This window comes from Saccostrea cucullata, unplaced genomic scaffold (assembly GCF_032062105.1).
Source record: "Saccostrea cucullata isolate Sc308-1 unplaced genomic scaffold, CSIRO_AGI_Scuc_v1 ctg8470, whole genome shotgun sequence".
In the NCBI taxonomy this organism is placed as follows: Eukaryota; Metazoa; Mollusca; class Bivalvia; order Ostreida; family Ostreidae; genus Saccostrea; species Saccostrea cuccullata.
In genome coordinates, this window is record NW_026926301.1 from 1 (window position 1) to 13464 (window position 13464).

A 13464-nucleotide genomic window follows, 5' to 3' on the forward strand; every position below is an offset into this window, starting at 1 on the left:
CTAATAAGGTAAAATACCACTCTAGTGAGGATGCAAAGAAATGCAAGAAGGAAAATGTACTAAAACAGAGACGAGCAACGAAAGTGAAGCTAGAAGACGAAGATGAAGTTGTCAAATTATTCAAAGAAAATGTAAGGAATGGGCCAGAATACACTTGTTGCTGTTGTCATCGTTTATTGTTTGAAAATCAAGTTCAAGGATGTGCATTTGAAATGTATGAGAAAAAACAGAAAGCAATGGAAATTGCAAAGATATGCATAAATAAGAGATATGTTCATGAGTGCACAATGTCTTGTTCAACGAACTGCAAAAAGTCATCATTATGGATCTGTTTTACATGTCATAGGAAAATACTGAGTGGTAAAGTTCCTGGAGAAGCAGCTGCAAATAAAATGTCACTTGATGAAATTCCACATCAACTAAGTAATTTAAACAGTTTAGAGCAACATCTCATTGCTTTACATATTCCCTTTATGAAAGTGATGTCTCTTCCACAAGGTGGTCAAAGAAATGTACATGGGCCTGTTGTATGTGTACCTTCAAACATGAGAAAGGCAACAACCTTGCCACGAAATGAAAATGAAAATATGTTGCTACGTGTCAAGCTGAAACGTAAGTTGTCTTATAAGGGTTACTTTGAATATCAGTTTGTGAATCCAGAACATATACATAAAGCCCTGGACTATTTAAAAAAAAACAACAGGTGGTATAGAGATGTTGTGTTCAATTCCACATGGAAGGAAAACTGTGAGGAAGGTGATTTGATTTTGAATGAATCCCATGAATGTGAAGAGGAGGAATTAACCTCGGAACAGACAGAAAGTCCAGAGGTTGTTTCCGACACATGCTTACAACCTGTGGATATTGCACAAGAGGTCCTTGACCATTACTTTGATGACATTTACAACATAGCTCCAGGGGAAGGACAAAATCCTGTGCGTATGTTGCAAGAAGAGGGGAATGAAGCAAAGACATTTCCACATTTATTTCCCAGCGGAAATTTTTCTTGGAATGAAAATCGAGATGAAAAGATAACCCTTGCCAGATATTTTAACAACAGACTTATGAACACTGATAATAGATTTGCGAAAGACACAAATTACATCTTTTTTTCACAGTACATGTCTGAATTAAACCAAGTGATTGAGAAAACACAAATTTCAATCCGCAAGTCTGTATCACAACTTGGTGGAAAATCTGTAACATCAGATATGTTGCAAGACCCAGAGATACTCTCTAATCTGCTGAAGAAGAATGAAGCTCTAAGGTTTATGCAGCCAATTCGAGGTACACCTGCATACTGGTCAGCAACACAGAAAGACTTATTTGCTATGCTTCGACAACTTGGTATTCCTACATGGTTTTGCTCTTTTTCTGCAGCTGAATTCAGGTGGAATGAGATTGTGGGATCAATATTACATCTTGAAAATGATACAACAGACCCTTCTAATTTAGACTGGGCAGAAAAGAGTGAAATTTTAAGAAAAAATCCTGTAACCGTAGCCAGAATGTTTGAAAATAGATTCCATATTTTCCAGAGGGATGTAATATTGTCACCATCAAACCCAATAGGAAATGTCATTGATTATTTTATAAGAGTTGAATTTCAGCAAAGAGGTTCTCCACATATGCATTGCTTGTACTGGGTTGAAAATGCACCGAAATTCAACATAGATAGCGATGACAGAGTTTGTGATTTTATTGATAAGTACGTCACGTGTGCTTTGCCTAGTGAAAACGAGAACCCAGAACTTAGACAAATTGTTTTAGCTGTACAACAACACAGCAAGAGTCACTCAAAGTCTTGTAGAAAAAAAGGAACCGAGTGCAGATTCAATTTTCCAAGACCACCATCAGAGAAAACCTTTATAACAAAGCAATGCGAGGAGGATGTTGACATTTCAGATGATGATAAGGGGATATTGAAGAAATCTCAGGCAAAGGATATTTTGTTGAGTGTTTGGAATGAAGTTTTGGATGATGTGAATGCACTCAAGACAACTGAAGAAATATTCAGCAACATCCACCTTACGCAAGATGTATATGAGATGGCACACAAGATTTTGTCGACAAAAACAAGTACTGTATTAAGACGGAATCCTAATGAGATGTGGACAAATCAGTACAATCCATGCCTTCTAAGATGTTGGGATGCAAACATGGACATACAATATGTTCTAGACCCCTTTAGCTGCATCGTGTACATTATTTCATATATATCCAAGTCAGAAAGAGAAATGGGAATGCTTTTAAGGCAAACGCAAGTAGAGGCAATAGAAGGCAACTTAAGTGCCCGTCAAACAATGAGAACAATAGGATCTGCATATCTTAATCAAAGGGAGGTCAGTGCCCAAGTAGCAGTTTACAGAGTCTGTAATCTGAGAATGAAGGAGAGTTCAAGGAAAGTGGTATTTGTTCCTGTCGGTGAGAATCCCACTCGTTTAAGTAAACCTCTAGCCCAAATGAAAAAAAAAGAGAAAAATGAATACAATGATGAAAACTTGGAAGGTGATGATGATGATGACATATGGATGACAAATATTGTAGAAAGGTACGAAAATCGTCCTGACCTACATTTGTTTGATAAGATGTGCCTTGCAGAATTTTGTTCTTATTACAGAGTGCTTGCTAAATCTCAGATTCCTAAAGGGGAAAATGAAAGTGTTTATGAATTGAAGAATGGAAAAGGGTACATACAAAAAAGAACAAGAGGAAAACCAGCTGTCATCAGATATCCTAGATTCAACGCAGAAAATGCATCAGAAAAGTATTATCAATCAATATTGCAGCTGTTTCTTCCATATGTCACACAAGATCAACTGAAACCACCTGGGTTCGAACTTTACCAGACATTCTTTGAAACTGGATTTGTGAGGCTGAAATCTGAGATTCATTTACAACCAGTGAAAACTTTAGTAGAAGATAATCGATCCAAATTCTCAAAAAATGAAGATGCTATTGATGATGCTCAAGAGGTTTTTGAACTGTATGGTGAACCTGAGGATGCTTGGGCAAATCTTTGTCCAGAAACAGAAATGAACAGAAAAGAGTGTTTAGATGAAAGAAAAATGACTGAGAAATTGGATGATAAAAAACCAGAAGTCACTCAAGAAATTGAAAACAGCTCTTCAGACTTGTTATATCAGATCACAGAGAATTCTAATTCAAGGCAAGAAATGCTTCCATTATTGAGAAGATTGAATGATAAACAAAAGGAGGTCTTTTACAAAGTTCGTGAGTGGTGTTTGAAGAAAGTTACAGGTGAGAATATAGAACCACTGCATATATTTGTGACAGGGGGTGCTGGAACAGGAAAAAGCCATTTGATCAAGGTTATACATTACGAAGCTTCTCGTATTCTGGAAAAATTACTTTTATCTCCAAATGACGTATCTGTTGTTCTCACATCGTTTACTGGCACGGCTGCATTTAATATAGGGGGAAATACACTTCACCATGTTTTCTCTTTGCCAATTGCTCTACGCATTCCATATGAACCTCTGAATGAGCAAAACTTGAGTGCAATAAGATCTAAGTTAGAAAACTTGCACATCTTGATCATTGATGAAATATCCATGGTTCACAAAAGGCTTTTGTATTATATTCATGAGCGTCTTGTTCAAATTAAGAAGTGTAAAGAACCATTTGGTGGTGTTTCTGTATTAGCAGTGGGCGATTTCTACCAACTCCCTCCTGTAAAACAACGAAAAGCTGAGAGATTGTATAATGAAAATGACGAATATCCAGTAGACTATTGGTTAGATTTTTTTCAAAATGGTAGAGTTGGATGAAATAATGAGACAACGAGAAGATGCACACTTTGCTTCAATTTTGAATTCATTACGCATTCGGACAATAGAAGAACCACTGTCAGAAAATGCTAAAGTGATGCTTTCAGAATGTATAAAAGATGGGCCAGAGGATGTTCTGCATGTTTATCCCACAAATGAAGAAGTAAATGAACATAACCTTAAGATTTTGAAGGATAAGTGTCGAGATTTAATTGAAGTCAATGCTGAAGATTATCAAAAAAATCGAACGACAGGTAAGCTCACTTTACGTGATAAACCTTTTGTGAGGACAAGAACAGATGGCTTATCTTCTTCCCTGCTCATTTCTGCGAATGCTAGGGTGATGCTTACAAGGAACATAAATGTGGATGATGGACTTGTTAATGGTGCGATGGGATACATTTCTAGCATTGAGTTTGGAAAAGGTGAGCAGAGAAATAGAGTGGAAGGAATAGGAGTGGTATTTGATAGTAAAGATACTGGAAGGCAGCAAGGAAAGTTGACCCCTCAAGGAAATCTAGTCCTTATTCAAAGAGTACAAGAAGACATCAGAGAAAAAAGCACGAAAAATGTTGTTCGACGCCAATTTCCTTTAAAATTGTCATGGGCTTGTACAGCACATAAAGTTCAGGGAATGACAACAAATAGTGTTGTAGTAAATTTAGATAGAACATTTGCTCCAGGACAGGCATATGTAGCTATTAGTAGAGTCACTTCTCAGAGTGGTTTATTTATTGAGACAAGTGATGAAAATGTATTACAGAAGAAAATTTATGCTGATCAAGATGTGAAATCTGCTCTAATTAAAATGCAGAAATTAATTCCAGACCAAAATTATGCCAGTATGATCACATCTGACTCTGAAAATCATAAAACAATCATTTTATTGAATGTACAGAGTTTAAGAGGCCATTTTCAAGATATTCAATGTGACAACAGATTTTTGAATACAAACTTTATATGTTTGACAGAGACATGGCTGAAAGGCAGTGAGAGTGTGAAAAATTTTGAAATTCAGGACTTTGAGTTTTACCATGTTACAAGGGAACAATCTTATGATGAAAGGGTAGAAAGTTTTGTCAAGCTTTGCAAAGCCAAGGGAGGAGGTGTTGGAATGTACAAAAAGAACCAGAAGTCTCTGTCGAGACTGAAGCTCTACTGGTTTGAACTTATAGCAAAGGAAGAGTAAAGTACTTAAGCAGCTGGGATTTGAAACTTTACAACAGCAATAAGTAGAATAATGATCATTGACAAAGTCTCTTTATGTTCTTGGTGTAGTCTACTTGTGTGCCAAGTTATATTGAAATCAGACCAAAACTGTAGAAGGAGTAGCATTTTGAAACAATTTTACAGACATTTCTATTTTTAATAACCACGGCAACACCGTTCATCAAAATTAAAATTCGATATACAGAATTATGAATCTTAGTGTATTCTACTTGTGTGCCAAGTTATATTGAAATCAGACCAAAACTGTAGGAGGAGTAGCATTTTGAAACAATTTTACAGATATTTCTATTTTTAGTATCCACAGCAACACCGTTCATCGAAATCAAAAACCAATACATAGATTTTTGTATCTTAGTGTAGTCTACTTGTGCGCCAAGTTATACTGAAATCAGACCAAAACTGTAGGAGGAGTAGCATTTTGAAAGAATTTCACAGAAATTTCTATTTTTAGTAACCACGGCAACACCGTTCATCGAAATCAAAAACCGATACACAGAATTATGTATCTTAGTGTATTCTACTTGTGTGTCAAGTTATATTGAAATCAGACCAAAACTGTAGGAGGAGTAGCATTTTGAAAGAATTTCACAGAAATTTCTTTTTTTAGTAACCACGGCAACACTGTTCATCGAAATCAAAAACCGATACACAGAATTATGTATCTTAGTGTAGTCTACTTGTGTGCCAAGTTATATTGAAATCAGACCAAAACTGTAGGAGGAGTAGCATTTAAAAAAAATTTCACAGAAATTTCTATTTTTAGTAACCACGGCAACACCGTTCATCGAAATCAAAAACCGATACACAGAATTATGTATCTAAGTGCATTCTACTTGTGTGTCAAGTTATATTGAAATCAGACCAAAACTGTAGGAGGAGTAGCATTTTAAAAGAATTTCACAGAAATTTCTATTTTTAGTAACCACGGCAACACCGTTCATCGAAATCAAAAACCGATACACAGAATTATGTATCTTAGTGTATTCTTCTTGTGTGCCAAGTTATATTGAAATCAGACCAAAACTGTAGGAGGAGTAGCATTTTGAAAAATTGTTTACAGACAGACGGACAGACAGACGGACAGACGGACGGACGCCGGACGCATTACTATCGCATAAGCTCTTCTGGTCTCTGACCAGTAGAGCTAAAAATGAAAAAACTTTGATTCACGAGTTACCACAAAAAAACATAGAAGGAATGGCAGTAGAACTGTGTGAGGATAGCACTGTACTTATTATTATATATCGACCAAGTCAACTTAGTGTTCGAGTTTTTCTTGATGGCCTTGAGAATGTTTTAGTGTATTTCAAAGAACGGTTTTCCAAATGTATCATACTGGGTGACTTTAATGAAGATGCAAAATTACAAGGACCTATACAACAATTTATAAAGTCTAAAGGATTTCAGCAGAAAGTTGATTTCTCTACTACAGAGGGTGGTACAATATTGGATCATGTTTATGTTTCAGAACTCATGCAAGCTGATGTACAATGCATGCCAGTTTATTTTAGCTATCATGAAGCAATTAAACTTTCTTTTGGATTAAAATGAATTATCACAAATTATATTAGGGAACAAGCAAATATAGTACCCCATATTCCTTGTAAGCTTTAAAAGATTGCACAAAACAATTTTTATGACATGTGTATTATCAGTACCGGTATAAAACTTAACCTGGGACACCAACGCTGAGGGTATTACGTCATACTGTAAACAGGTAAATGTACTACATTTGGCTGTGTCTTACACCTATTCAAGTACAATGCTTAATCATGTTAATGTCTCGTATATGTATACATAAATAATAACATTGAGAAAAGTGCTAAATCAAATGTGTGCTAATGTGCCGGGGTAATACATAACATACATGTAGTTAGTTTCCCAAACTTTGTTGAAGTGAGCCAAAAATTAGTTTACTTTACACTAATATTTTAAGCAGTCAAGCTTGTTCACCTGCTCAAAAGCTTAGAGTAAATGATATACAGATTTTCTTAATGGATTATAATATATTTCATTAGTTGTAAATTAAATTTTAAACATTCAATTTTTTCAAAGGATTACATACATGTATCCAAATGTTGGTTAATACTGGCCAGATTTAAACTGGCCTTGATTTTGAATGCCTTAAAAATTAGATGAGTTTGACACAAGATAATAAATTGACAAAAATTATCTACACTGTACAAGTACATGTATTCATAGTGATCTAAATTTAAGTGGATGATTGTCTGCACCATGGATGCTAAAAATGAAGCCCACTTGGTATGGTACATTTGCAGTAAATCTATTTAAATTAACTACTGGTATAAAAGGTACATCCACATTTTTTTTTTCAAATTCTCTTATTTTTTATGTTCTATAATGAATTCATACCTTTTAAATTTCAAAATTTTATTAACAATTCAGAGCAAGGACATGAATAGACATCTGAGTTATTCAGTTTCATAGGTTGATATTCAAAGGGGAATAACTTCTCTCATAGCAGAGTAATCAATGGAGTTTTAGCTTCAAACCCTTAACCCTGGAGTCATGAATTTCAAAACTTCAAAGAGGCAGGCATGCAACACCTTTGTTCATTATATCCATGCACCTTGTTAATTAAATACCAAGGAACCTAATAGGATTTTTCAAAGAATTAAAGCATTTTCATTACATGACCAGCCTAACCCTGTAACTAGATCCTCATACTGATGCACTTAAGTTTATCTATTATATACTGTAGAAGTGGAAAACATTGCGGTGTTTTTAATTTCACTATGTTCACGATTTAAGAATTTTCTGCGAACTTTAAACCATCGTGATTATTATTTCACGTCGTTTTTACCTAGAAACAATCATAGTACCTGAATATTTACAAACGATTCTCCGTGAAATTAAAACCACCGTGAAAGGTAACTTTCTAGCAAACCGTGAAATTTTAGACACGTGAAATTAAAGACGTCTACAGTATGCAAGTGGAGAGAGGGTTCTTTTTTTGGATCATTCATTTTCAGTATTTGACCACTAGAGTGTCCCAAATTGAACTCTTAAACCCCTGATCATATAGGAGCCTTGAATTTCACAAATTGGTAGTGGGCTCAATGCTTATTATAATCATGTTAGTAGCTTGACTGGTGCAAGACAACATGATGATGGACAAAAACAGACAGCAATAAGTCACCTGAGTGACACTGACTCAGATGACCTGTAAAGAAAGACAGTTGTTCAACCTCTGAAGATTTATAAATGTAAATAATAATCATTAGTCTGTGTTTTATGCCCTGCTCAAACAATTGCATTGTTTGTTAAAATTGTTTTGGATCAATCTTTGTTCGTTACCTTCACCTTTTCATCCTAATAACTACAAACCTTGATCTGATGAATTTGAATGTACAATTGTCAACAGATATACATGTATGTACTGTTCTGTTACTCAATATATCTATTCAAACATTATTTCAATCAATTCTCAGAATAAAATGTGCCCTTATGAATTTGTTCTGCCCTCTGAGAACGATCTTTTCAACCACATTCTTTTATCAATAAATTAATAGGTCAATTTTAACCAGAGGGCCATACCCCTGCGAAATGATATTCATGATTTTAAGAACCTTTATGAGTTGTTCATAATTGTTCATGAATTGTTCTTAAAGGATTCTTAACAGGTTCATAAAAGTTGTTCATGAATAAAATTCATGAAAACATTCATAATTCATAGTTCATGAACAAATGATGAACAAATATGAATATTGTTAATTTTCAGTTTAAAGAAAAAAACTTAATTGTTCAAGGCAATGAATGTTCATGAATTTTCATGAAGACTAAAAATGTAAAAATAATTGTCACAAACGATCTCCAGAAAACACTCATTACTCCCATAATACAACTTTTGCATGCAGATGCAATTGTTGAACAAACCCCTGATTTAATTAATGACATGCTTTTGTTTTGATTTTGAAAGTATTGGATCAGAGACAAGTAGGAGAACATAAGAGGTTAAAATCATTATTTTCTACTCTCCGAATCGGTAACTTAGATTCTTCAGGATAATAAAACTCTGTTATGTACTGTCTAGAAGGGAGATTGTAATTAAATTATGATCGTAATTTAAAGAACACTGCATCAATATTGACAGCATTTTTTTCTCATATTGAATTACTAATGTTTCTTCATCATTTAAAATGGCCAAATTATCTCATTTTTCACGACACAACTTTGTTCGACCGAATTTTCTCTATTTGTCAAACTTTTAACAAGTTGTGAGAAAATGAAACAGACTTATAGTCTAGGAAAAATTTCATGATCTTCGTAAAAACGTATCTTAGATTTATTTACAGCTAAAAAAATCATATCTCTTGTCCCTACTATTCTTGTGTCAAACGCTTTATATTTTGATGCAGTTATCAAGTCACATTTTTCTGTCCATCGTGTGTAAATGATACAACACAGACTGCATGGTTGTGAAGTATCTATGACATGACCCACATTCGTATTTTGTAGTCTATTCTCCTATACACTATATACCTATACATAGCTCAGGGTACTCTGTTTGAGGGCGAGTGGTTCCCAAGATTTATTTGTTGTCCTCATGATATGGGGGCGGCCATACTTGAAAATACGAAACTGTGGCTCTTTAAGTATAATGTAAAAAATCCAATTCAATAAATGATTTAACTTATATTAATTTAAAAAAATTAATTTCAGTGAAAAAGCATTCAGATAGTGTTTGTTATTTTTTGTTTAACAACAATCTTGGCAATTCGAAACTATTTCTTAATTAGCTCTGCATGACACTTTTTAAAAGGCGCAAACTTTGAAACGCGCGAGACGTTGGAAAGTGAATCGGTAGAGTGGGAGGATTATTAGCGTAGATCTAGTCATTCTTTGTCAACCTTTGAAGAAAATAACAGAATATGAAGAAGGAAAATCCAGAGGATCAATTTACTTAATAACTGCAGATATTAATGGTGAGTTACAAAAAAGTGGAGGCAATCGCTGAATCTGAGATATTTGTCAAGATGTTACTGTCTATTTGTAAGAGTTCAGTTATGTCTTTTTCAATGAAAATTTTGTCAAACTGTGTTATGAGTAAGGATCCAACCAAATTACGTTACATTTAATAATTAAAGATTGAAAAATCCATCCTGTTCACCTATAACATCTTGAACATGGCGGGCAAGGGAAACAGGCTAAACTCCCGCTCGGAATGCTTTAAAATATGGCAGTGCCTATGATGCAGAATTAAATGAAACAATTTTGCAAAAAAAAAAAAAAAATTAAATCTTAAGTTTTCACATTTATGAGCATTTTCAGAAAATCTTTGTTCTTGTAGGGAAAAGAGAAGCAGTTCACAGATAATGTTGATGAGTTGAGATCAGAAGATTAAAAAAACCCTGGCTGCCAAAAGAAAAAAAATCCAGGACCTTGAAGAAAAACAAAAGAAAGGAATGAAAATATGAATCGTAATCGATCAAAGTATCCAAGTGATGAAATTCTGAAAATTCCACAGGGAAAGCCTATAAGATTTTTTTATTTGACCACCTCTTCTCAAAATCCTTGAAAGCCCTTTAAGCTGATGCCCTAATTGCTGAACACACTTTTCTGCCAGACAGTGAGACTTGGATTAAAAACCATATTCCATTTTAAGCATACACTTTGAAATACGCTGAATAAGGAACCCACACTCCTCTTGACCAAGTAAGGTTAAGGATACTGCAAAGAGTCGCGTTTGAATTAAAATTTTTCATAATTTTACTAGGAATGAACTAGATAATTTTATTTATTATCGATATCACTTATCAGAGTTGTTTACTTGAACAAAGATTTTGTTACCATGATTGGAAAACAAAAATTCTGTGAAATCTTTCAAGATGCTATTAAAATATTTTCTTTTACAGTTTTTCATTTTGCATAATTTATTACATTTTTGTTTAAAAAAAGCAAGAACATTCATGAATAGTTCATGAACATTCCTAAGTAACTTTTACAAATTATTCATGATAAGTTCATGAAAATGCATTGAACCTAGTATTAATATCATTCATGAAGTTTTCTTGAAAGTTCAAGAATATAATTCATGAAGTTTTCTTGAAAGTTCAAGAATTATTCTTGATCATTTTGCAGGCAATTAAAAAATCCAAGTTTGTTCATGAACAACAAATAATTCTTGAATATTCTTGAACTTGGTTTTCATGAATAAAATCCATGAAATCATGAGTGTCCAATTTTAACTTCATGGGATCTTCATGAACAATTCATGAGCTGATTCAAGAATATAATTCATGAACTTTTCTTCAAAGTTCAAGAATTATTCTTGATCATTTCGCAGGGGTGGGCCACATTGCTCATATGAGCACTGTCGCAAGAAAAAAATCAAAGTATTCAGAAGTACAGAGAGCCGGGCTCATTTACAGAGTAGAATGGATTTCTTACATGAATCACGTTTATATTCTGATGAACAAATTATTTTAAATCTATTAATATAAATGATAAGACACTGACAGTGAGTTTTTCAATCCTAATACCATGGTCCAATTTTGTCATAATCAGAATTAATCTGGTATCGCAGCTGAATGTAAACAAACAGGCCAGTCTGGTTCCCTCTCCTGCTTTACCTTGTATGTGTAGAGAACTACGGTAACACTGATTGTCAAAAATCCTTACGCTAATGAACTATATGTTCTTTGACTTACAAAGTTTTCAAAGTCATTAATACTACTAATGTTTATTTTATATAGATAAAACTTTGTTTTATTTTTGTTGTTTTATTTAGCGTTTGTATTATCTCAAAAGCGGTTGAGAGTAATAACTGTATTTTTGCACGTAGCTTTAAAATTGCGACTATGGGGTCAACATCCTGCCTTGAACAGGATCACATAAGCCGGCAATTGCTCTTTGAGCAATAAGCCCGGCTAAAAATCAGAATTAAGTTCTGTATTGAAAGATTTAAATCTATAAGTGGTCATAACCTCCCAATAAGTGGATGGGTATGATTTGAACAAACTTTGATCTACACTAACTGAGGATGCTTGCATATTACTATGACTGCATAACTTTGAACTTACAGTGTGCCCCCCTCCCCCCTCCAAGGAGTCATGATTTAAGCAAACTTGAATCTACACTAATTGAAGATGCTTCCATATAAATATAACAAATCATGTGTTAGTTGCTCTTAAGGAAAAGATTTTTCCTATAAAATCCTGTTCATAAACTTTGATTGTCCCTTGTGGCCCAACCCTACTCCCTGGAAAGTTGTCATTTGAATAAACTTGAATCTATACTACTTTACACATGAGAATGCCTTCATGTAAATATGACCAATCATGGCTTTGTTGTTCTTTAGAAGATTTTTAAAAATTTTTCTATACTTTCCTACGTAAAAATTTGATCGTCCATTAATGCCCTACCCCTGGGGGTCATGATTTGTAAAAACTTGAATCTAAACTACCTGAGAATATTTCAACATAAGTTTCATCTTTTCTTGTGCAATGGTTCTCGAGAAGAATATTTTTAAGCATGCCACCATATTTGGTCTTAAATTATCTCTCGTTGATTGAGGGCTTGACCTTTGAACAAACTTGAATCCCCTTCTCCCAAGGATGTTTTGTGGCAATTTTATTTATATTGGATCATTAGTTCTTGACAAGAAGTCAAAAATGTAAAAAGATCACAGACAGATGGACGGACAGACAGTCTACTGACAAAATGTGATCAGAAAATTGAGCTCATTTGAGCTATAAGCCCAGGTGAACTTAAAACTCATCAATAATACTTTTTCAACTGAACAAATACACTACACTGTACTTCTTTTCATGACTGACAACCTTTGTTTGCATTCCGGGTACTGAATACAAAGTTATTTACTTATTGTATGAACTTATTGAGATTTTTGAGCATGTAAGTGAGATAAAAATAAATGTTGTTGCTCTCACAATATTTTTATGATGATATTTTATACACTATAATTTTTGAATTTTTTTACAGCAAAAAATGAAATCAACACTATGTCAGAAACTTTTTACACAAGATTTATCTATTTTTGCCCCGCTTCGAAGAAGGGAGGGCATATTGCTTTGCTGCTGTCTGTCGGTCGTTCGGTCGGTCTGTCGGTCCATTTAGTTTCCGCTCATTTTCTTCATAACCGTTGCACATACTGAAATGAAATTTGGTATACAAGTTTATCACATGAATATCTAGGTCAAGTTCTATTTCGGGTACGGTCGCACCATAATTGACAGAGTTATGCCCCTTGGACTTAAAAAAATTCCAATTGTTTGCAGTTTCCGCTCATTTTCTTTGGAGAGGTTGCACATATTAAAATGGAATTTAGTATACAGATTAGTCAGAAGAATATCTAGGTCAAGTTTTGTTTTGGGTACGATCGCACCATAATTGACAGAGTTATGCCCCTTTGACTTAAAAAAATTCCAATTATTTGCAGTTTCCGCTCATTTTCTTTGGAGAA

General features: G+C 34.1%; 1 protein-coding gene across 1 annotated transcript; it reads left to right on the forward strand.

Moving 5' to 3' along the window:
* Positions 1–392: 392 nt before the first annotated feature.
* On the forward strand, positions 393–3791 carry LOC134271332 (uncharacterized). The gene has a single exon (XM_062753555.1). It carries the CDS (start codon positions 393–395, stop codon positions 3789–3791), a length of 3399 nt encoding a protein of 1132 aa, XP_062609539.1.
* The last annotated feature ends 9673 nt before the right edge of the window (positions 3792–13464 follow it).